The sequence below is a fragment of the Balaenoptera borealis genome (genome assembly GCF_965194805.1).
Source record: "Balaenoptera borealis genome assembly, chromosome: 16".
Classification (NCBI taxonomy): domain Eukaryota; kingdom Metazoa; phylum Chordata; class Mammalia; order Artiodactyla; family Balaenopteridae; genus Balaenoptera; species Balaenoptera borealis.
Genome location: NC_138872.1, coordinates 84,955,817 through 84,980,557, shown reverse-complemented (window position 1 = coordinate 84,980,557; position 24,741 = coordinate 84,955,817). Strand labels below are relative to the sequence as shown.

The 24,741-nt window shown below is 57.3% G+C and overlaps 2 protein-coding genes across 6 annotated transcripts in view; one reads left to right on the top strand and one right to left on the bottom strand.

Annotated features, from left to right (window-relative positions):
• Window positions 1-6,291, bottom strand: part of TNRC18 (trinucleotide repeat containing 18) — an 87,870-nt gene extending 81,579 nt beyond the window's left edge. For 2 of the 5 annotated variants that reach the window (XM_082362964.1, XM_082362963.1), the window contains exons 1-2: window positions 4,023-4,361; window positions 1,685-2,118 (exon numbers count right to left, since the gene is read on the bottom strand). In XM_082362964.1, coding sequence (XP_082219090.1) covers window positions 1,685-1,871 — 187 coding nt within the window. In that variant the 5' untranslated portion in view covers window positions 1,872-2,118; window positions 4,023-4,361. Of the gene's footprint in view, window positions 1-1,684; window positions 2,119-4,022; window positions 4,365-5,855 lie in introns of those variants that run through there. The other 3 variants (XM_082362961.1, XM_082362965.1, XM_082362960.1) reach the window with 3 other exon arrangements.
• A 225-nt stretch (window positions 6,292-6,516) lies between these two features.
• LOC309614244 (uncharacterized protein) lies at window positions 6,517-13,564 on the top strand (the record flags this gene model as incomplete). Its single annotated transcript, XM_082362327.1, has 4 exons — window positions 6,517-6,588; window positions 7,028-7,401; window positions 8,147-8,964; window positions 10,969-13,564. The coding sequence occupies 3 exons, from the start codon at window positions 6,517-6,519 to the stop codon at window positions 8,961-8,963; spliced, it is 1,263 nt and encodes a 420-aa protein (XP_082218453.1). The 3' UTR covers window position 8,964; window positions 10,969-13,564.
• Window positions 13,565-24,741: the final 11,177 nt, after the last annotated feature.

The window sequence follows — 24,741 nt, the reverse complement described above, 5'->3', positions numbered from 1 at the left end:
CCCTGCCAGCCAGAATGACTGGGGTCTCACTTCTAGGCCACAGAACCCTGCCACCTCCCCGGGCCGGGCCAAGCGACCTTAAGAGCGCAAACACAAAAATTACCCCGGCCTCTGGGCGCGCGCAAAAGGGAACAGCCCGAGCGGCCCTTTGTACCCCAGGGCCGCCCCCCAGCCCTTCCTCTAGGGTCTCCGGCACCCCTCCCTCACCGGAAGCGCACCACTTGGGAGAAAACCCTAGCCCTCAGCGTGGCCGGCCGGGCAGAGCTCCTGGGGGACACGCGCACCCCAAGGCCACGACCCGGTCCTCGGCCCCCCCGCAGGCGGGGATCTTCGCGCTCCCGGCCCCCCCCCCGCCCCCCGTGCGTGCCCCTCCCCCGCCTGGCGCCTCACAAAGGCCCTTTGTCCCGCCGAGCCCTGGGACTCTGGTTCCTGAAAAGTTCCAAGAGAAAAATCAAAGAGAGAGGCAAAAACAGCGAGTGCTGCCGAGCGGGCTGGGTCGGTGCGGCAGGGCCAAGGCGGCTGCTGCGGCCCAGAGGTGTCCCCTCCAAGACCCCAAGGCCAAGGGAGCGTCGGGAGCTCCCCGGGAAATCACAAGAATCCTAGACTACGCTTTGTTGTGGGAGAGGTGGATTTTTTAAAAGTTGAAGCGTGGGACGCCAGGCACAAAGCTGGAGGCAGCCGGGGGAGGAGGAACCGGGTTTTCTGCGGCGGCCGAAGGCAAGTCTGGAGGCCCCCGCGTCTCCCTTCCCACCCCGCCGGACTGGAGCGGCCGAGGCCCGCGTGGGGCAAGCTTCTCCCTCTCCAGTGTGGTCCCCACCGAGCCTGGGCAGCCCCTCTCGGGAAATGGCAGAAGCCACCGGGCCTTCTCGGCCACCTCCTCCCGCGCTTCCATGTCAGCCCCACGGTGTTCCCTCCGCCGATCGTGCCCCGCGGATCCGCTCCAGCGCCGCTTCCTTCCCCTACCTTCGGGATGGCGACTGCCCAGGGTCTGCATCCCTGCCTTCCCGCAGGAGAACAAGGGGTCCCCGGGGCCGGGGTTGCTGCCCTCCTCCCGGGGGGGGTGGGGGGGGTGGGATGAGGGGTCTCCCAAGAGCCGCCGGCTGCCCGCCCGCGAGAGGCTGCGTTCCCAGGGCTGGGGTCTTCGTCCGTCCGCACCCTCAGGCGCCGGGGCTGGCTGGAGACCCCGCACGAGAGTCGAGAAGCTAAGGACCGAACCCGGGCCCACGGCGCCTGAAAGAACATTTGCCACGAAAACTATTCTGGCTCTGGGAGCAGATGTCTCAAAGGGTATGGAGCTGGTCTGTTCTTTTCTCGCCCAGATTTTGAGACCTCCAGCCCAGGCTCGAGCTGCAGGAGTCCGGGGTTTGGAATCGCCCCTGGTGGCTCCGATTTCGGCAGACTCGAGCGCCTTGGGAGGGCCCGACGCGCCGGGGAAGGCAGCTGAGTCGCGCGCCGCTCTCCACCGGGGCCTCCAGACTGGCCTCTGCCCCGGGCCCAGGGGTCTCCCCGGCCCGGGAGCTGAGCCTGCCCGCAACCCGTGGGCACCCAGTGGACCGGCCGAGGGAGAAGGAGGGGCCGAACCCCCGTTGCGAACGCCGGGGGAACGGACCTAGCACTTTCCCCGGGCCTCCCTCCCAGGATCCCGAGGAGACAACAGGGGGCGGGCACCGCGCAAGGCACTTACCCGGGTGCGGGTGGAGGTTGAGGCCGGCCATGTACTTCCCGGGCGGCAGCGCGCCGGGCAAGCCTGAAGCGGGCAGGCGTCCGGCCGTGGCGGCGCCCACGCGGTGACTGTCCATGGCCAGGCCGGACAGCAGCGGCGGCGGGGGGCCGTGCACAGACCGCGGGGGCCCGAAGTCTCGGCCATCCATCCTCCGCGGGAGTGCCGCGGCCAGCCCCCCACCCGGCCCGCGGGCCTAGTTCAGTGGGACCTAAAAGTTCGGCCTCGACGTAGTCCCAGAGTCCTCGGGCGGCGGGGGCTCCGCGGCGTGCATGCCGGCGGCGGCCAGCGGGGCTTGCGCTCGGCGGCGGGCCTGCGGCCCGAGGCGCACAGACGGCCGGTGGTGGGGCCCCCTCCGGGCGGCCAGGCGGAGCTGCGCGAGGCGGCGCACAAGGCGTCTTGGCGGGGAGAGGAGACGGGCCGCAGAAGAAACAGAAGGGGTCAAAAGAAAAAGAAGGGGAAAAAAGAAACAAGTTCAGAAAGTCGTCTTGCCGTTCGGGGTCGGGGGCTGCCGATGTGGTGGCCAGAAATGAAATCGGGAGTAGCCCCTTTTCCATAAAAAGTTAAATTCCATGCTCCTTCCTTCGGCGGCATCGGGCTCACGGGCAACGGCTCAAAAGGTGGCCGGTGGCGCGCTGCGCCCCAGCCCAGACTCTGCCTCGGCAGCTCACGGGTGCTCCCGAAACTGGGGAAGGCCCCTCGGCCGCGCCCCGAGCGCGTCAGTACAAACCTCCGAAGTGTGTTGGATTCCTGGGCATCACATGCTCCGGGGTTTCAAACAGTGAAACCTTTCCATGAGCAGTTCGAAATGTCTCCCTAAACACTACGTAACTATCTGATCTGGAAAGTTTAATACTTAACCTTTGGGAGCCCTTGTCTCCCTTTTCTGAGTTTGGTTCCCCTGAGCTCGCCCCGAGTCGCAGATTAGTAGTTTTTTCATGAAAGAGGGTGCTAAGCGGGTTTATTATTTTTAAAGAGACTCATCGCCCCCTCTCTCCACCCCGCTCGGGCCACTGTGAGTCGCAGAGCCTAAGTCCGAAGAGCCGAGACGTGGCATTCTCGCCCCAGGACTGGAAAGAATCCTTCAAAACAAGCTTTGGTTTCATTTTCCAACGCCCTGGCCTGGGAATCCTGCGGCCCGAGGACGTGGCCTGGCGCGGGGGATTTGGGGGGCGTCAGAGGGGAAGGGAGGGACTCAAGGGTGTCGCTCCTACCCTAGCTTGCCCCCAACCCCAAAAATAACCTACAAAGAAAACCTTCGCGTCGCGGGCCGACCGAGGGGCGCCTCCCCTAGCGTTGGGCAAATGCCCCTGTAGTTCCAGTTTAAAGCTGTTTATTTAAAAGATTTGCCGATTCCCGTGGGGGCGGGAGGGGGGTCTGGGAGCCAACCCTGCCCTCGCTCTCCGTCTGCCCTCAGCAGCTCGGATTCCTGATTCCAAGAGGCCCGGGCGCTCCTAGAGCCACCGATCAAGCCAAAGCCACCGGCTCCCGGGTGCCCGCCCTGCGCCCCGCGACCGGCGGCCAGGCCCCGGAGCTGCAGATCCTCTCAGCCGCAACCCCCCGGCGTCCTCCAGCCTCCCTCCCCAACTTTGCTAAGGATGCTTATTTTAATCCGGTTTTGGTTACAAACACCCCCTCCCTCCCTCGCTGCTTCCCATCAGGCTCTGGTTACCAGATCCGCGTTTACTTTAGAAAAATCTAAGATCGCCACATCCGAAGATACATGTCAGGCGATGAGCTTTCCGTGATTTAAAAAAAAAAAAAAATTCTTTGTGTAGCTTTCTTTTAAAAGCCAGCGCTTCGGGTCATGCCCCAGCGCCCCACTTTGGGGAAGTCGGGGTGAAGCCCCCCGGAACACCCTTGCTCTGGTAGAGAAGCTGGCTCGGCCATCTGCGGGCTCTGCTGCGTTCTCCCTACTTTTCTCCCCCTCTTAAATGCAGTTAAAATGGCTGAATTCCGGCTTTTAATTAAAAACAGCCTATAATCGAAAACGTCTAGGCGTCCCTGGCTCCCCCACCGCCTGCCGGGAACCGAGAAGGGAACCGACGCCCCTCGGCCCGGTTGGGCGGGCTAGAGCAGGGCTGGGGGCTCAGGTGGGCGCCCGGGGCGCAAGGACTTGCCCCCACCCCTCCCGGGGCACCCCACCACGCCGGCCCTGGTCCCCCGATTCTGTCCTCGGGAGCTGGAGAGCTGCGGGTATCCCCGGCGCACCCCGAGGGGGGAGGCGGGGTGGGGGGCCATCTGGAGAAGTTTGGAGACCATCGCGCCCGGACAGGGGCAGGCGGGTGGCCCGGCGGCGTACCTGGCGCGGCAGGGCTCCCGGCTCCAGGCGACGGCGACTCCGGTGGCGGCCCCGGCTCCCGGCGCGGCTAGGCGCCCGTGCTGCCCGCCATCCCGCGGCCGCTGCTCCCCTTCGCCACCCGCAGCCGCCTCACACTTTTTGCCCGCCTTTCCTTTTTTTGGTAGAAAACCGCTCCCCGGGCCGAGCGCTCGGCGCGCCAACTCCTCCGCCCTCCCGCGGCCGGGCTCCCGCAGCCCCCGGAAAAGCCAGCTTTCCTCCCGCCGAGCTCCCCGCTTTTTAATAAAATCCAGGTAGCGCCGGTTTAAAGAATCCCAAATCTCCATATACAGCCCGGGATTGGAAAAGGTACATTACACAACCCCCCTTTCAAGTTCCTCTCGCTGGATCTAAAAAAAAAAAAAAAAAAAAAAAAAAAACCCGCGGGGGGGCGGGAAAGGGGAGGCTGGGGGAGGGGAACACTCTCCGGCGAAGAAACACGCATTGTTCCCGGGTGCCCGCCTCCCCCCAGGCCTGCCCTCGGCCGCCACCCATTGGCCGCGCGCGCCGCCAATCACGCGCATGTAAACACCTTGGCCCTCAGCCATCCCTATAAAACCAATTACGGACGAAGGGGCTCCAGCAGTTTCCAGGCTCCCCTCGGTGGGGCTGAATGATCAAAACTGGTGGTGAGAATTTTTCCGGGCCGTTTCTAGGCAGCCCTCCCCCTCCACCAGCTCGGACCCCCCCCTTCCTCCTCCGCCTTTTTCCTCCCCCCTCCCCCAGCGTCTGGGCTGAGTGATCAAAATAGAGGAAGATGGTTGTCGCCGCAATCCAGGGCTTTGCAAGGCGCGGTTTAATGGGCCGCCTGTCAGCTTCCTGCTCGCAGGAGGAGGTGACAAGCCGAGCGAGCCGGGAAGAGCCAGAGGCCCGGCGGGCTGCACCCCGGGCCCGGGCCCCCGGCTCCCCACCTCCCCTGGGGCGCGCCTTCTACAACGCGCGGTGCAGACGCCAAAACGGACAAGGGCTGCTTTTTCCCTCCTCCCCCCACCCCACTTTAAAACAAAGCAGCGATTCATTCCTTCCCCGAACTGCGCGGTCGGGTGGGATGGGCAGGCGAGAAGGCGGTTTTCCTAGCCCCGGTCTGCGGGTTCCTCCCTGAAACGCGGTGTCAGATGGTTACTGATTAATATTTTGGAGAGGCCGCGGCGGCGGGCAGCGGGTGAGTCTCTAATCTCCTAAAAGGGGTTCCTATAGAAACGCGGGCCAGGGCGCGCCCCCCGCTCGGCCCCGGCCGGGGCTGCGGCGCTTTGCACCGCGCCCCTCCCCAAAGGCTCTCTTTGCGTGGGCGCTCCCCTCCCTTTCTCCCCCCCCAAAAAAAAATCAGAGCAGAAAAAAGGATTAGATCGGCTGAGCGCGAACTGACTCCCTCTCGATTCTGACATTTCAGCCTATTAGCATTTCTCCACGGGGTCTTCTGAAACCTATTAAAGTGTAATATTAAAAACCTCTTGGCTGGGGGCCTCTCTCGCCTTCCATCCGCCGTGCCCCCTCCAGGGAGGGCGAGACCGGGGGGAAAAAAAATCTGTTTAGCTCAGAGGAAGCAGCAGCCAAGCCCAAAAAGTGCTTGGCTGGCCGCGGCAGCCGGAGGGGGAGGGGAGCCCCAATCCCCCAGACTTTGTACTTTTATTTTGCGCTTTCAGCAAAATCCTTTCTGGGTTGAGTAGCCGGGAGCTGCCCGCGGCAACCTACTTGGCTGCGGGCACGAGGAGTGCGGACGCGGTCGGAGGGGCAGTCCTAGGGGCCCGCACCCTCCGCAGCCCCGCAGGGACCCGTGCCCGGCTAGGCATTACGTACCCTCAAAAGGAAGCTTGGAGGGGCAGAGATCCTTGCCGATCCTGCCTCAGAGAGCAACCGCGGTGATTAGATTTTAATTAAAACTAGAGAAGCCCGCTCTTTCGCCCTGCGCTGCGGACTCAGCGTTTTCGCATCGTTTGTTCTTTTTTTTTTTTTCAATCCATTTTTAAGGCAACTTTTCTGGAGGGGGTGGAAAATGAGCTAGTTAGCGCCCATTCGTTCTATTTTCTTTTCTCCACTTTTAGAAAAAGAAGGGGGGTAGGCTTGGAGAGCGAACTGGGGGTGTCTAATTTAATTCCAGTATAAATTTGAGGAAAAAAGTTCAGCCTCTTGAGGGCAGTTTCAAGTTGCCCTTCCTGGAGCCTCCTGCGCTGGTTTCTAGGCTGCCCTCTTTTGGAAGCTGGAGCTCTGCGGGGCGGGGGGGGGGGGGGGGGGGGAGGGAGGAGTGAGAAGGAAAGAAAGCCACGAAAATAGCCGGAGCCGAGGGGAACGAGCGGCGGAGCAGGGCACCCAGGTCTCAGTGGCGGCCGGGGCGGCGGGAGGCTCCCGGTGCAGCCCCGGGACGGCCAGAGCAAAGACGGAGAGGAGAGGGGGGTTAGAGAAAGGAGGTATTGTGTCTGTGTGCCTTGGGGGAGGGGGGTGACTGCAGAAAATAAAGTAAATGCACTTGAGCTGCACGAGGCTGCTGAAAGCCAAGACAGGGGAAGGGGCCGTGCGTGGGGTCGCAGCCCGGGTGGGCGCCGAGTGTCCTCCAGTCTTATCCAGAGGCCTCTGTGGGTTCCTAGTAAACCCTCCCACTCCCGAGCCCCCATCGCTCAGTATTCAGACCCCAGACACTGAACCTCCATTCCATTATCCCCCGCCCGGGATCTGGAATGTTTTTCTTTGTTTTAATATAGCTCAAGAAAAAAATATGTACGTTGAGAGAGTTGGGGTGGGGAATACAAAGGACTTGCAGGGTGGAAAAAAACAAAAGCCTATTTTTATAAATGTTTAATGTTTTCACTCCTGGATGCTCAAGACGCCGTAATTTTGACGGCGGGGTATGTGTGCCATAAATCATTTAGTTGCTAATAAAAATTCTGCCTGTTTGCCCTGGATTTGCCAATGGCGTTTGCATTTTCCAAGTGTGCGCCTGGATGGAGTGGCGAACCAAGCCTGCATTTCATTAGGGCCGAGGTTCGGGGCAGGCGAGGCCCCCTCCCCCACCCACACCCCGGGTCTTTGTGGGCTGCAGCCCACTTGCGCTCCCCTCCCTGCATATACCCGCACCCGCGCGAGCCGCTGCGCGGCCCTCCCGCCAGAGCTCGCCCGCGTGCAGGGCCTGGGAACGCGTAGGTGGCGGCGGCGGCTCCCGGTTCCCGGCCGCGCAGCGGGGCTTCCCGGACAGACCCTGCCCGGCAGTGCCGGTTCTCCGAGCTGCAGCTCGAGTGGGGGCGCGAGCCGGCCACGCCGAGGAGCCACCCGCCTCGGACGACCTACGCGCGCCCCGATCTTTGCCCCCTCCCGGCCCGCGCCCCGCTGCCCGGGTGCCCGCAGTCGCTGGGTAAGCAGCGGCCGGGAGCCATCTTTAGGGCGGGGGACGGATCCCAAGCCGAGTGGTGGGCGCAGCCCAGGCTCCTTCCAAGGCCCTCGCCATTCGTAGGGGGCATGGGGGACACCCCTGGCCGGGCTTCAGGGTCTGGGGAAAGAAACACCTTCCCCGCTTTGGTGGCCACAGAAACGTAAAAACCAGGCCGGGGCGCCCTGCGCGGAGCGGGTAACAACGCGCAGCCCGCAGTCCTCCCGGGTCCCGCCGCCATCTTCCACTCCCTCCCCCCACGTATTTGTGTTTACTCGGCAAGATCCGTAGCCAAAAAGAGTGTGTTGACGCAGTGTGTGTGTGTGTATTTTGTACTAGCTGGGCGGAAAATCGGCTGAAGGGGGGAACCTCCTCGCAACCCCAAACCTCAGTTCCCAGAGAACCCGCCCAAGCCAGCGCTTTTGTCCGCGGCCATCGTGGGCCGCCAGAAACGAGGCCTTTTGTATATTCCTAGGCCTCCAGCTCCGTGGACGCGGCCTGACTGACAAAATTATTTCGCTTTGTTTTAAAACCCAAGGACAGGCCAACCTTGGATTCAGCTCTCCCTAGCTACGCCTTTGTCACTGGCGGGCTCAGTCCCCAGCGCCTCGGTCAATCCTGTCCTATTCAGGGCCGAACACGGCGCTCCCCGGAATCCTGGTGTGGCCGACCGCTTGGACGCGTTCTCCCCCACCCCTTCCCCAGAAAAGAAACCCGCATCCTTTCCTAGGCGAGGACACCCGAGCCACCTCCACCCGTCGCCCCGAACGGCCCTTCGCGGTGGGGACCGACATCCCCGCGCCTCCACCAGCCTCTCGGTGAAGGGAGCCCCGGGCATTCGCCGGCCTCTGCTGCCCGCTCGGGAAGCCGTGACGCTGTCTTTTAAGCGCCAGTTTCCAGGTTCCAGGTCCGACAACCAGGGAGCTCCTGGCCCGGGTGCCGCTAAAACCCGGAGAGGCCCCGCCCGGGAAAGCCAGGCTCGCCATCCCCTTGCTGGGACTGGCCCAGTCACGACTCGGCGCCGAGCCGAGGTTCGGCCAGCGCAGCCGAGATGGGTCCCGACCCGCCAGGAAGACCAAGGACGCGGCGCCAGAGCCACGAAAGCCGCAGGGACCAGGGGGCACGGCGGGCAGAGCCTGGACCGAAGAGCCAGGCCCGGCCCTGGCAGATCCCTGCGGCTCTCGGCTCCGCCTCCGGCCCTGGCCTCTTCCCCCGGCCGGGTCGGGTCTTCCACTCTACTGTTTGGCTCTAAGGGAGACACTCTCCGTGCGCAGGGGGCTGGCTGCGGCCATAAATCTCGGCGCGGGGCCCTCCTTCCCGCTGCACGCACGGGTACTCCCGGTCGTCGACCCCGCGTCCCTACCGCACCAGATGCCCTGCTCTCCAGGTCAGGGCCTGGGGGCCCCGAGACTGCGCAGGGAATCAAGCCAGAAGCTTCCCCTTTCACCAGAGAGAGGGAACGGCCCTGTCCACTTGGTGCCACCATCTTCCATCCCCGCGGTCACCGGACCCTGAAGTGGCCTGGGCCTCACCGCATCGCTGCCTAGGGTAGGGGCGCCCGGGCGGGTTGCTTACTCCTAGGAAGGCTAGGTGAGGCTGGGATGGGCGCGCGACTACCCACCTGAGCCCAACTCCGGCTCTACCTGTGCCATCGAGGGGCGACATCAGGGTCACAGTGGCTTCTCAGAACTCAGCCTGCCACCCCTCTCTGCAGACCGTGCTTTAATCCTGGGCTGTTGTTCTGCCCTTGGAGCCCTCTGAGGGCGCACCATGCGGGGAGGGGGACTTTTTCTGTGTGCATCGAGGACCAAGCAGGGTGTCTGCAGGCGCTGTGCCTGTAGGTAGGGGCTCATCTGGTTCACCACCCGGTGCCAGCCCATCATCTCCTCCTTGCCGGGGATACCTCCGGCTTTTCCCCGTCTGGCCCCAGTTCGGCACCCTGGTCGGCCACCCGCTTTGGCGCAAATAGGCAAACCATCGGGAAAGCAGGAATTGGTCCAGCGCTGGTAGCAGCCTGGTAGGGGCGGCAGTCTTTCTACCCCGGGTGGGGGGAGGGACGTGGGGGGGATACAGGGGTGCAGATCCAGACAGGGTGTATTTGCAATAATAACGCTTAATGTCACCAGCTTTGTCTGTCTCTTTACCAGAGGGGCGGGGAACAGGCCTTGGCGCTGCCGACCTGCATCAGGCGGTTTGCTCTATTGATGGGGACAACCACCTCCGAACAGCCACCTCTTGCGCGGGACTTCGGGTGGGGACAACCGCGGAAGGGGGAGGCATTCACCCCTCCTGGGTGCCTCCCGAGAGCCTCACTGTGCCAGTGACACGACGGCAAACTGGCACGTGGCAGATGCCGGAGGCAGAGGGTTTGGAAACCTTGCTGGGAAACACTCACCTAGGGAGCTCCTTCCTAGAATTTCTAAAAGCACATTTGGAGGGACCGAGGCCCTCTGGCCGAGCCCAGGAGAATTTGAGCACTCGCCTCGGCGGCGGTGGAACGCCGCCTGGGAGTGGAGAGGCGGCTGAGCCACATTCCAGCCGCGCCTCCCCCCTGGGCCCCAGCCCCTCGGCGCCCCAGGAAGCGCCTCCGAAAACAAAGCTCTGCGGTTTCAGCCCAAGGTTAAAGTCCACCATGAGCATTTTTTCCCCAGAATCCAAGAGCGATTGTGTTTCTCCAAATAAACCACCAATAAATCAGCACTGGGGCCGCCTGCTGAGGAGCTCTGCTGACCTTGGGGAATGGATTTCCTGCTAGACCCCGTCAGAGGACGGGCATGGGGAGAGGGACACCATGCCAGCCGTGCCCCCTCCAGAGAGAAGCTGAAGAGGCACTGGCCAAGGGCATTCATGAGGGTTTAGGTGGTACTGGTGTGCCCGGAGGGGACGGGGCGGCAGTGCCGGCTTGTGGGGATGTTATTGTGGGAGATGGTCGCTTTGGGGGACGCTGACCGCGTGTTCACTGAGCGCCCAGGGTCCCCGCCCTGTTCTAGGCGCTGGGAAAGAGGCATGAGGGACAGAAAAGGCCTCTTTGGGGGCCTTCTTTGTCCGGGTGTGCCTGGGTGTGTTCCCAGCCAGTCTGTGCGGGTGTGACTAATGGGATTTATGTATGTCAGCACCAGGGTGACTAATGGAGGGCCCGGCAGCACGTGTGTTTGGGGAGGGGTGTGCCTGCCGGGGGGGGGGGGGCGGGGGGGGGCGTCGCTGTACCTGGCGGGGGAGGAGGGGGCTACCCGGTCCCCTCCTCGAGGTCCCCGTCTCCTGCTGCTGGTTCGCAGCTTTGTCTGGGCCTCTGAACCCCTGCTTGGCAGGCCTGTGCATGCTGAGAGTTCTGCAGCAAATTCCTCCGCCAGCCTGGCCCCCAGAGGCGCCTCCATCCCTTCCCACTGGCCTGACCCACGTGGCCCCTGCAAATCCAGCCCGTCCCACCCCCTTCCACAGCAGAACCCTCCAGCTTCCTCTCTTTCGGTCTGAAAATTCCTTCTGATGCAAACCCCTGCTTCGTGCAGGCTTGGACAGCCCTCTGACGTGGGTATTGTCACGCCCATTTAACAGACCAGAAACCAGAGGTTCAGAAAGAGAAGCAACAGGCCCACACAGCTAAGATGTGGCGGGCGTCCTCAGCGAAGCCAGGCAGGGCGCTGGGGATACGAATGTGGAGCCCCTGCGTCCCTGGGAGCCCCCATCCTGACCAAGACTGGCTTAGAGAAGGTAAACGGCCAGCTACACTAACCCAGCCTGCCATCCCCTTTCCTGTCCTGCCCCGTCCATCCTCTCCACCTTCTCCTGCCCTCGCCTGTGGGGGAGGCAACAGAGGTCAGAGGTTAATGGGAGCCCATTTGGCCTGGGCCTAGTAAGGGCAGGGCGAGGTCAGGCTGACCCAGGGAGACTGGCCCGCACTCCCAGCTGGGAGGGGGCTGCGGTTGGGAGTTCAGGGGGCCAGGGCTCCCAGTTCTGGCAGAGCTCGGGCTCAGGACACACCCAGAGAATCCCATCTCCCCTCCCCCTCTGGGTCTCCTGGTTTCTGACACACACACACCCCCCAGTCTCTGGGCATTCCTCTGGGTGTCTGCTCCTTGCGTATGCGTTCTGTCCCACACATCTGTGCCCCTGTTAGAGACACCCTCGTCAAAAGGGTCCGTGTGAGCCACAGAAGTGGGGTGACTTCCCAAAGTCACCGAGCCCGGGTGGCAACAAGCAAGCCAGCCAGGTTTCGGCCCAGCTCTGCACCTCCCGTGCTCCCTGGCAATGCTCCGTGGCCCGTGGTGGCATCTCCAGGGAGGGGACAGCAGGGCAGCAGGGCCTAACCCTTCTTCCCAGGTCTCCCAGGAGTCTCCCATCCCCACAGTCTCCCAGGATCTCTCTCTCTCTCTCTCTCACACACATACACACAGACACACAGACAGACACACACACACAGACGCGCGCATGCACACGCTAATCTCTTCACCCCCTCCCTCCTTTTTTTTTTTTTTTAATCCTTCTTTGGCATTTTCTTTCAAACAGAAAATAAAAATATTTCCCATGGCTGCAGCTTTGAAAGCTTCCCTTGCCTTCCTGCCTCTCTCCCTCACCCCCACCCCCATGTCAGTCCATTTCCAGAGTCAGCAGAAAGTCAAAAACAAAACCAAAAAGATCAAACCCGGCAGGCCCCCCTTCCCGCGCCCCTCCACTTTCTCTGCATGTCTCTGGCTGTCTCCACCCTGGAAAGGAGCGGGAGGTGGGCCCCCCACTATACGCGCACACATGCACTCGCATACTTTCTGTGCCCACAGGGAGTCTCTTAAGAACCTTCTAGAGCCACCCTGCCAGAAAGGCCTGCTTACATGGTTCCTTCTGCTGGAAATATGTGGGTTCTCCCCCGCCCTCCCCTGTCCAGCCCGGCTCACCTGGCCCAGCTCCCCTGGACCTTCCTCTGGGAGGCCATCTGTTGTGTGTTGAATACCCCCCAAAATTCAGATGTTCAAGTCCTGACCCCCAGTACCTCAAAGTGTAATGCTATTTGGAAATAGGGTCTCCGTAACTATAGTTGTGATGAGGTCATATTGGAATAGGGTGGGCCCCAATCCAATATGACTTGTGTCCTTATAAAAACAGGAGACAGACAGAGGCAGAGGCCTGGAGGACATCCTCACTCACAGCCCTCAGAAGGAACCAGCACTGCCCACACCTTGATCTTGGGCTTCCAACCTTCAGAGCTGAGAGAGAATACATTTCTGTTGTTTAAGCCACCCATTCTGTGACCTTTTGTTATACCAGCCTTAGCAAACTAATACACCATCCTAATTTTTTTTTTTTCGTTTTTCGGCCGAGCCACATGGCTTGCAGGATCTTGGTTCCCCAACCAGGGATCGAACCCACACCCTCGGCAGTGAAAGCACAGAGTCCTAGCCACTGGATTGCCAGGGAATTCCCATACCATCCCAGATTTAAGTGCCCATAAGAGTCAGGCAGGAAACGCAGATGAGCAGAAGTGGGACAGCATCCAGAGGGGATGACTGGTCATATCCCAGACGGTAGTCCCCACGGGGTTAGATCTGCTGTTGTTCGTGGGAAGCTGGTGCATCAGTCAGAATGCGCTAGGTTATGCTGCAGTGACAAAAATCCCCATCTCAATGGCTTATCACAACACATACAATGTACTCTCCCTGACACATTGTCTGCTCTGAGCCTGGGCAACCCTCCAGGGCAGCTGAACTCCATGTGGTGACTCAGCACCCCAGGCCACTTAAATTTCCTGAGTTGACCACCTCCGTGTGAGGCCATCACAGGGAAGAGAGGATCATTGCACAAAGGACTTTCACTGCCAGAGCATTTATCATTCCTTATATTTATCCACTTATGTTTAACGAATACTGGTCAGGCTCTGTGCTAGGCCCTGACAATAAACTGGTAAACACAGTGGACCAGAGTCCTGTCTTCATGGAGCTTACAGTCCAGTGAGAGGGACAGTTGGTTAACAAAGAACTCTTAAGGGTGGTGAGCACTGCCAAGGAGAAGGCCCAGGAGCAGTGGGAAGAGCCAGACCATGCAGGGCCTCAACCTAAAGCAAGAAAGAGATGTTTTCAGTGGGTCCCACAACTAGGAAGCCCAGAAGTATAACACCTTCAGGTATGGATGGATCAAGGACATACACTGCCCCCTCCCTCTCAATTTTTTTTTTTTTTTTAAATTTTAATTATTCTGTATATATATATATATATATATATATTTTTTTTTTTTTTTTTTTTTTTATTTATGGCTGTGTTGGGTCTTCGTTTCTGTGCGAGGGCTTTCTCTAGTTGTGGCAAGCGGGGGCCACTCTTCATCGCGGTGCGCGGGCCTGTCACTATCGCGGCCTCCCTTGTTGCAGAGCACAGGCTCCAGACGCGCAGGCTCAGTAATTGTGGCTCACGGGCCCAGCTGCTCCGCGGCATGTGGGATCTTCCCAGACCAGGGCTCGAACCCGTGTCCCCTGCATTGGCAGGCAGATTCTCAACCACTGCGCCACCAGGGAAGCCCCCTCTCAATTTTAATTCCCTTTCCATTGGACCCATTCTCTCCTACAAACATCCATTTTCTCTATGTGGTAGGATATGGCCAACCTCACATCTGCAGCAAGAAAGAGGCAATGCCCCAGGAGTTTATCGGGAGAGATGGTAATGCTGGACAGAAAACAGACCGCAGATGAGCTGTCTACCCATCACAGTCTTCCCTAAGGGCAAGATCTAATCAGACCTGAGGAATGACTGATGAATGAGATTTATCACACAGCCTTGCCCGAGAGGCAGAATTTCACCAAGGGGATTGTACTGGCCACAAACTTTGCAGCTTCTCCAATCGCCCCTCCACCTTCCGCTCCCCCTCCTCCTCTTTCTCCTCCTTCTCTCTTGTTGTCTCTCTGTCTCTCTCAACACCCTGCCCACACCGGCACATCAGGTCACAATTCCAGTTCCAGATGATTAAATGCCACACTGTGGGGCATGGGGCCTGGCTCCCCAAGTGGCTGTCATGACACATTGTATCTATGAGGATGGCCACACAATGTGTCCCTTCTACTCTGTGACCTTGACATTCCTCCCAGTGGAGGTAGAACCTTGTGTCTCTAACCAGACACATGAAGTGACACTGTGACTTCCAAAGCAAGGTCAGAAAAGGAGACGCAATGTTGCCCCTTCCAAGCTGGGGTTTGAACTCAGTTCTGTCCGTCCCTGGCCGGGCTGCCCTTGCTGGGGGGTGGTGACTGAATGACCACGGGAGGAAACAGGAGGGAACTGAGGAGTCAGCCTACCTGGGTTCAAGTCCTGATTCTGCCATTCACTTGGTATGTGACATTCACAAGCCATTTCCCCTCTGAGCCTCAGTTTACCTGTCTGTAAAGTGGAGCTGAATGAACCTCCTTTCCTGGGATCAAGTGAGAGTGTGTGTGCCTGCAATGACCATGCAGATGGCCCCGAGATGCTCATTCCGAACACTAGCAGGCGCTCAGGTAGCCAAGGGGGCCTGGAAGCCCCGCGCCCCAGGTGACCAGCGCCTCGCTCCCTCTGCTAGTGAGGGCTGGGTACCGAGCAGGTGCTCAAGAAAGGATGGTCTCCCAACTGGCACTGCACGCCCTGTGGTCAGCCCTGTCCCCAGGCCACTGCCCTAGCACTTCTTGACCAGGACAGGCCTGAAGCCAACTCCATTGCTTGTCTGGAGGCACCACGACAATGGCCGTAAACTAGGTGGCTGTAGACAACAGAAATTTATTCTCTCACAGTTTAGACCAGAAGTTCAAAATCAAGGTGTCAGCAGAGTTGGTTCCTTCTCGGGGGCTGTGACGGAGGGTCTGCTCCAGGCCTCGCTCCCAGCTTCTGGTGGCGGCCAGCATCCTTAGCATTTCTTGGCTTAAAGCTGCATCACTCCGATCTCTGCCTCCATTGTCACAAGGCTGTCTTCCCTCTGTGTGTGTCTTCACGTGGCGTCTCCTCTCTGTGTGGGTCTGTCTCTGTGTTTCTTCTCCTCTTCTTGTAAGGACACCACTCATATTGGATTAAGTGTCCATCCTACTCCGGTGTGACCCCATCTTAACTAATTACATCAGCAATGACCCTATTTCTAAATAAGGCCACATACTGAGGTTCCAGAGGGTAGGACTTTACCCTATCTTTGTGCAACACACAATTCCACCTATACAACACTGACCTTGGGCCCTTGCCCCTCTGCCTTATCCCAGCTCCAGGACACAACTCAAAGCCCCTCCTGCAGAAGGACTGGGGTCCTCCAGCCAGCCATGATGCAGACGGGGAGACTGATGTCTCGGGGTGTAGGGGCAGTGCCCACATTCCCTAATCGGAGGGCCTGCAATGAGAACCTGCTGTGACTTGGGGGGCTTCCCCTGGTCAGACACAGGGCAGGCTGGGAGGAGCCGGAAGTGAAGTTGCCCACCCAGCAGCCCTTGACAGTCACTAGAGTGAGGTCATGCACTTCCCCTGCCAGGTTCTACACCATCGCTGAGGTCCCTGGCAGGCTGAGCCCAATAACACACCCTGAGAGGCGGGAGAGAGAGGGACGGACTGGGAGTTTGGGGTTCATAGATGCAAACTGTTACATTTAGAATGGGTAAACAACAAGGTCCTACTGTATAGCACAGGGAACTATATCCAGTCTCCTGGGATAAACCATAATGGAAGAGAATATTAAAAACAGAATGTCTATATGTGTATAACCGAGTCACTTTGCTGTACAGCAGAGATGGGCACAACACTGTAAATCAACTATACCTCAATATGTAAAAAATGATTTAAAAAAAACCCAATAACACACCCTGTTCTGGCTGCGTTTCCTTGCCTATGTCACTCCCCTGCCTTCCTTGGGCTGCCCCCCCCCAAGTAAACTACCTGCACTTACATCCTGATGGCAGGGATCTGCCTCTGAGGGGCCCCTCCTATAGCCACCTCCTCCTGACCCTGCTCCAGCCACCTCATCTCCGCCCCTGAGAGGCCAACAGGGGCTCAGAAAAGGCCGCCTCTGCCTGGGTCACCCAGGCTGCAGCTGGCAGGCCCAGAGGTCCTCCTGCACAGCCTTTGCTGGTCTGCTCAGGTGTGGTGTGGGCAACAGGACTGCTATGTCTTGGGATCTTGTTATGATGTGGCAACAGAGGCCCAGGTGGGGGAAGGGACTTGGCCAAGTTCACGGGGCTGAATGGTGATGGAGATGGGATTTGAACCCAGATCTCTTGAGAGCTCCTGTCAAGATGGTGGAGTAGGAGGACGTGGAACTCACCTCCTCCCACAAATGCATCAAAAATACATCTACAGGAGCTTCCCTGGCGGCTCAGTGGTTAAGAATCCGCCTGCCAATGCAGGGGACAAGGGTTTGAGCCCTGGTCCAGGAAGATCCCACATGCCGTGGAGCAGCTAAGCCCATGCGCCACAACTACTGAGCCCACGTGCCGCAACTACTGAAGCCCGCGCGCCTAGAGCCCATGCTCCGCAACAAGAGAAGCCACCGCAATGAGAAGCCCACGAACCACAACGAAGAGTAGCCCCCGCTCGCTGCAACTAGAGAAAGCCTGTGCGCAGCAACAAAGACCCAACACAACCAAAAATGAATAAATAAAATAAATAAATTTTTTAAAAAATACATCTTCAAATGGAACAATTCTCACAGAACACCTACTGAACACTAGCAGAAGACCTCCAATACCTGAAAGGACAAGAAAGATCTCCACGGGACTTCCCTGGTGGCGCAGTGGTTAAGAATCCGCCTGCCAATGCAGGGGACACTGGTTCGAGCCCTGGTCCAGGAAGATCCCACATGCCGCAGAGCAACTAATCCCGTGAGCCACAACTGCTGAGCCCACGTGCCACAACTAACGAAGCCCGCGCGCCTATAACCCGTGCTCTGCAACAAGAGAAGCCACCGCAATGAGAAGCCCGCGCACCGCAACAAAGAGTAGCCCCTGCTCGCCTCAACTAGAGAAAGCCCACACACAGCAATGAAGACCCAGTGCAGCCAAAAATAAATAAATTAAGAAAGATCTCCACATAACTGGGTAGGATGAAAGGGAAAAACAAAAAAAGAGGAAACAGGATGGGACCGGTGCCCCTGGGAGGGAGGTGAAAAACAGATCTCTGACCATCTTGCTCCCTCCCAAAGGCCCCCATTACCCCTCTTACAATCATCTCCTACGTGTTTGTCATCCCTACAAGCCTAAGAGGCTGTATCAGCCCACTTGCGCCGCCACAACAAAGACAGGGCAGCTTAAGCCACAGAAATATATTTCTCACAGTTCTGGAGGCTGGCCGTCCAAGATCAAGGTGTCAGCAGGGTTGGTCTCCTCTGAGGCCTCTCTCCTTGGCTTGTAGACAGCCGTCTTCTCCCTGTGTCTCCACATGGTCATCCCTCTGTGCCTGCTTGTGTCCTGATCTCCTGTTCTCATAAGGACCCCAGTCCTGTAGGATTAGGGCCCACCCTAATGTCCTCATTTTAACTTAATTACCTCTTTAAAGGTCCCTTCTCCAAATACATTCTGAGGTACCAGGGCTAGGACTTCAACATATGAATTATGGGGGGAAAAATTCAGCCTGTCTTAGTCCATTTGGGCTGCTGTAACAAAAATACCATAGATTGGGTGACTTAAACAACAGAAACTTATTTTTCACAGTTCTGGAGGCTGGGAAATCCAAGATCAAGGCACTGGCAGATTTGGCGTCTGGTGAGGACCCGCTTCCTGGTTCACAGATGGCTGTTTTTCACTGTGTCCACACATTAGAGAAAGGACAGAGGGCTCTCCGGGGTCTCTCTTACAAGACCACTAACCCCATTCATGAGGGCTCCACCATCAAAACTTAATCGCCTCCCTAAAGCCCCCACCTCCTGATACTATCACTTTTGGGGGTTAGGAGCTCAACATACGAATTTTGGGGGCACAGACATTCAGTCCATAATACAGCCCATGCCAGGGGCCCTTTGCTTTATTATCACTCTCTCCCCCATGCCCAGCCCAGTAGACCTCAGTGAATGTCCACTCAATGAATGAGTGGAATGACGTCATTTTGGTAGGGTTTTCAAGGATGAATAGAAGTTTACTAGGCAGGGAAAGCAGAGATAGGCACTCCAAGCTGGAAGAACAGCCTTGCTAAGGTTTAGAGGGCCCCCGGCAAGGTCTGCCTGGCTCACAGATAGCATGCTGGGCCTGTGGGAGGCGAGAGAGTCAGGCAAGGCCTCCCGTCCCAGGCAACTGGCTCTCCTGGGTCAGCACAGATGACAGTGGCCCTAGGATGCACATTGCGGCCCTGCTGACCTCCTGCCCATGAGCTGGGCTTGTCCACGAGGAGCAGGGCCCTATCACCTCGGCCCACGGGAGCCCAGCTCCAATGATTTTATTTTATTTATTTTTTAAGACGATTTTTTTTTTTAATTTTTGGGGGTTTTAAAATTTTTTTTTAATTTTTTATTTTTTTAGTTTTTATTTTTATTATTATTTTTTAATTTATTTTTGGCTGCATTGGGCCTTCATCACTGCACGCAGGCTTTCTCTAGTTGCGGCGAGCAGGGGCTACTCTTCATTGCGGTGCGCGAGCTTCTCATTGTAGTGGCTTCTCTTGTTGCTGAGCACAGGCTCTAAGCGCACAAGCTTCAGCAGTTGCAGCACACGGGCTCAGTAGTTGCAGTACGTGGGTCCCAGAGCACGTGGGCTTCAGTAGTTGCAGAGCACGGGCTCTAGAGTGCAGGGGCTCAGTAGTTGTGGCTCGCGGGCTCTAGAGCGCAGGCTCAGTAGTTGTGGCAGACGGGCTTAGCTGCTCCACGGCATAGGGGGGGATCTTCCTGGACTGGGGCTTGAACCTGTGTCCCCTGTCCATTGGCAGGCGAATTCTTAACCACTGCGCCACCAGGGAAGTCCCATGGAGATCTTTCTTGTCCTTTCAGGTATTTGAGGTCTTCTGCTAGTGTTTAGTAGGTGTTCCGTGAGAATTGTTCCATTTGTAGATGTATTTTTTATTTATTTATTTTATTTTATTTATTTTTGGCTGCGTTGGGTGTTGCTGTGCACGGGCTTTCTCTAGTTGTGGCGAGTGGGGGTTACTCTTCGTTGTGGTGCGCGGGCTTCTCATTGCGGTGGCTTCTCTTGTTGTGGAGCACGGACTCTAGGTGCGCGGGCTTCAGTAGTTGTGGCGCGTGGGCTCAGTAGTTGTGGCACACGGGCTTAGTTGCTCCACGGCATGTGGGATCTTCCCGGACCAGGGCTCGAAGCCGTGTCCCCTGCATTGGCAGGAGGATTCTTAAGCACTGTGCCACCAGGGAAGTCCCTCCCATGATTTTAGGTATCTGCTTTCCCCTTCATGCCTGGGTGGGTTGAGTGGTATTTATTCAAACTCTCAATAAAAACCGGTGCTGTGTTGAAGGCACAGGAATCCTTCACGGAGCGTTTCAGAGCTCTTCTGGCAACAACTGCATCTTCATACACAAGGTACAAATTACGTGTCAGCTCAGTTCATCGTCAGTCGGGAGCTGCCCCCAAGCATCAAGCAATGGAGGCCCGGAATGTTCTGGAAGCCAAGTCTGGCTGGAGGCAGTGGAAGCCTGTAGGGTCACGGTCCCCAAAGGCACTGGGGACAGGGGACGTGGATGGGGTACAAAGGGGGGTGATGGGGGAACAAATCCCACCTCTGTGATCTTGGTCCGGATCAGTCTTCTCATCTGTAAAATGGACTCTGATGTGAGTGTTTGGCCCTGGGAACCATCCATATCGCTATCCACGGGTGTCGTCGCCCTGGCTGAGCCTGGCATGCTGGGGGCCCTCTGTAGACCTCCAAGGAAGGAGGCAGCAGTGCCGAAGGAAATGAGAAGTGAGAACAGAAGGGCCAGGGGGGTGGAGATGTGAGAACGTGGCCCTAAGATCCTTTGACACTCCTATTGGAAGGTGGGGTTCCCGTCTCCTCCCCCTGATGCTGTGGCCTCCTTGACTGCTCGACAGAATGTGACAGAATGGGCAGTGTTCCGGGTCTGGGCCAGGCCTTCAAAAGCTGGCAGCTTCCGTTCTTTGCCTCTTGGGGTGACACTCTTGGAACTCAGCCACCACCCTGTGAGGAAGCCCAAGCAGTCCCGAGGAGTGCCCATGTGGAAGGCGACCTCCGGTCACCAGCCTGCATCCACGTGAGCCACCTTGGAGGTGGGTGTCCAGCCCCAGGACATGTCCCAGCAGACACCACGTAGGGCAGGGGTGAGCCGACCCTGCCGAGAGCTGCCAAACTACAGATTCACCAGCGAAATAAATGATTGTCGTTGTATTAAGCCACTAGTATTGGGATGGTTTTTTACGTGGCAACAGATAACTAAAACGTGGGGTTCAAGCTGAAAAGAGTTTCTGAGGCTATGCTTCATAAACCCACAGGAGGCCTATACCCCAGGCCACCCTCCTCCCAGACTCGCCCTGTGGGTACCACTGCAGTGGTTGGTAAGTGCTGGTGAATGTTCAGTGGTGGACGGTTCCCAGGGGTGGACAGGAGGGAAGCCCTGATCTGTAGCGTCTGCCAATCTCCGTGGTGTAAATACTCCCAACTCTGAGCTGCCACTGAACGCAGAAGTTGGGCAGAGATGAGCAGCGACCCACGTTTATGTGATGTATTTACAGATCCAGTAAATGGAAACAGCCTCAAAAGCGTAGAAAAACTGTGGGAAAATAATTAGGAAATGATGAGTTTTGAGGCCTCACCATCTTTGTTTTCCATATAGTTTATTTAGTTGTAAGTTTTATCACCTAACTTTTAGTCGTAGCTGTGTTTAGCAACTAGTTTACAAGATTCCTGCAAACTGCGGTGAGCCCCCGCAAGCTGGTAGGAGCCAGCTCAGGCCAAGGCCCCGAGGTGGGAGGGGTGCAGGGGGCGTGCTCAGCCTCACGCGGGACAGACACAGCCCCCACCTTCCGAGGCCACAGCTTAGTGAGGCGTCATGAGTTTTCACTAAACTCAACCTGCCCTAGACAGAGGGTGGGGAGTGGGAGACGAAACTTGCCCTTGGCTCCATCCTCCCTGCCCCAGGCCCCCACTCTGTTCTAGGAAAGCCCCTTCCCCAAGGGCAGCCCCAAGGGCCAGGCCTCCACAGCGCGCTGCACAGTGAGTTCAGTGGAGACCCAGTGGAACAGGAGAAGAGGAACCAGGAGGCGCCATCATGTCTGAAGCTTAGTTACTAAGAGCTGCGAGCTGGAACAACTGGAGGCCAGGGGGCTGGAACCATCTGAAGGTAGATGCTGACCATCAGCTGGGACCTCAGCCAGAGCTGTGGGTGGGAACACCTACACAGCCTCTCCAGGTGGAGGGAGCTTCCCCGCAACATGGAGGTCTCAGGAGTTCTCCCATGGTGGCTCAAGGTTCCAAAAGCAAGCGTCTCAGAGAACAAAGGTGTGTCACCTTTTCTGACAGCCTGGCCTTGTGTTATGGGCTGAGTTCTGTCCTCAAAAATTCATATGTGGGCTTCCCTGGTGGCGCAGTGGTTGAGAGTCTGCCTGCTAATGCAGGGGACACGGGTTCGAGCCCTGGTCTGGGAAGATCCCACATGCCGCGGAGCAACTGGGCCCGTGAGCCACAACTACTGAGCCTGCGCGTCTGGAGCCTGTGCTCCGCAACAAGAGAGGCCGCGATAGTGAGAGGCCCGCGCACCACGATGAAGAGTGGCCCCCGCTTGCCGCAACTAGAGAAAGCCCTCGCACAGAAACGAAGACCCAACACAGCCAAAAATAAAATTAATTAATTAATTAATTTTAGGAAAAAAAAGGCTAAATTTCCTTAAGAATAGTTATTAAAAAAAAAAAATTTCATATGTTGGGAACTCCCTGGCAGTCCAATGGTTAGGACTTGGTGCTTTCAGTGCCAGGGCCCGGGTTCAAAATCTGGTCAGGGAACTAAGATCCTGCAAGCCACGCAGTGTGGCAAAACAAAACAAAATAAATCATATGTTGAAGACCCAACCCCCATACCTCAGAATACAACCTTATGTGGAAATAGGGTCATTGCAGACGTCATTAGTTCAGATGCGTCCCACTGGAGTAGGGTGGACTGGCATTCTTACAAAAAGGAGAAATTTGGACACACAGACAAACACACACAAAAGGAAAATGTGGAGATGACGGCAAAGATCAGAATGATGCTTCTATAAACATCAAAAAATACCTCCCTCCATGCTCTTCTAGAATTTTGCCATGTCTCCAATCAAAAGGTGGGACCTATGCCCCCCCCTTGAATCTGGATTTGTGACTTGCTTGTAACCAGTAGACTGTGGCAGAGGTAACACTGAATGACTTCAGTGGCAGCTGCTGCCTTGTTCACTGGGACACTACCTGTTGAGCCCTGAGCTGCCATGTCAGATGTCCCATACCCTGTGGCCGCCATATTGTGAGGAAGCCCAGGCCATACAGAGAGACCACAAGGAGGTGTTCTAGCCAACAGCTCCAGGCGTGGTCCCAGCCACCTGCCATCACTAGCCACCAGACAGATGTCTTCAGATGATTCACATCACCATAGCCTTTGAGTCTTCCCAGCTGAGACCCCAATCATCATGGACCAGAAACAAGCCAGCTCCACTGTGCCTTCCCCAAATCCTCGGCCCAGAGAACCCACGAGCGGAATGAAATGATTGTTTGCAGCACTAGGTGTGGGGGTCATTTGTCACATAGCAGTACTAATTAAGTAGGTGTTTCCAAAATGAAACAGCCACTCAGTCTGTGGGGTCTGCAGGGAAAGCCCCAGACATAGCCTGGGGTGCCAACAACAAGGGCACCATCCCAGAGGCAGGAGATGCAGAATGGAGCTTTTTTTTTTGGCTGCACCGCATGGCTAGTGGGACTGTTCCTTGACCAGGGATTGAACCCAGGCCACGGCAGTGAAAGCCCAGAATCCTAAGCACTAGACCACCAGAATGCAGCATTTTTTAATTGTGTTCATTTTCAATTACAATGTCACATGTGCTTCTGTAAAAACTTCCAACAGGAGGGCTTCCCTGGTGGCACAGTGGTTAAGAATCTGCCTGCCAATGCAAGGGACATGGGTTCAAGCCCTGGTCCGGGAAGTTCCCACATGCCGCGGAGCAACTAAGCCCGTGAGCCACAACTACTGAGCCCGTGTGCCACAACTACTGAAGCCCATGCGCCTAGAGCCCGTGCTCCGCAACAAGAGAAGCCGTGCGGTGAGAAGCCCGCGCACCGCAGCGAAGAGTAGCCCCCGCTCATCGCAACTAGAGAAAGCCCACGCGCAGCTACAAAGACCCAACGCAGCCAAAAAAAAACCCAAAAACTTCCAACAGGAGTATGTAGAATAAGGGAGGGACCCCGGGGTCTCTGCTGGTCACAGTGTGGGCCCTTCCTGATCTTTCTCTTGGCCTAGACCTACAGACGGGTTCTGTGGGTTTGTTCTGCACCTGCCAGACCTCCAAAAGAGACGAAGAATGCCTTTTCTTGTCTGTGTATCCAAATCCATCTCATTTTTTCCCAACACTCTTGCATTAGTTTGCTCAGGTTGCTGTAACAAATACCACACACTGGGCAGCTTAAACAACGGAAACTTACTTCTCACAGCCTGGAAGCTGATAGTCCAAGATGAAGGTGTCGGTGGGGCTAGTGTCTTCTGAGGCCTCTCTCCTTGGCTTGTAGATGGCCGTCTTCTCTCTGTGTCTTTACGTGGTCGGCCTTCTGTGTGCATCTGGGTCCTAATCTCTTCTTAAAAGGATACCAGTCATACTGGATTAGGGTCCACCCTAAGGAACTCATTGTACCTTCATTACCCCATTAAAGGTCCCCTCTCTAAGTATAGTCATATTGAGGTGCCGGAGGTTAGGACTCCAACCTTTGCATTCTGAGGGGACACAACTCAGCCTGTAACATCCCCTGAACCAAGGTCTGAGTGGCCCTAGAAGGTGGTTGCAGAAAACAAACAGGGAAAGGGCTCTCCAGGCGGAGGACGCGGCCTGGGCAAAGGCCCGCGGCTTGGCCGAGCTTTGCCTTATCATTATCTCACCTGCTCCCCAGCTTATCTCACTTGGCCCCAGCCGAGGAGCTAGGATCCTACCAGAGGATTCTCCAGGGAAATTACTTGGCAGGCACTGAGGTGGGGTCCCTGAAACACCTATAGTCGAGAAGCAAGTCAGTTACCTCCTGGGGGCCAGGGGGTAGAAGGCAGGGGGCACATCAGCAACTTCCTAGGTTGAAGAGTATCCCCCCACTGTGATGCACCTACCAGCCAAGGGGCTCCGGCTGCCACCAGAAGCTGGGAGAGCCTTCAGAGGGAGCACAGCCCTGCCGACTTCTTTTTTCTTTTTTAATATTTATTTATTTATTTGGTTGCACTGGGTCTTAGTTGCAGCAGGCAGGCTCCT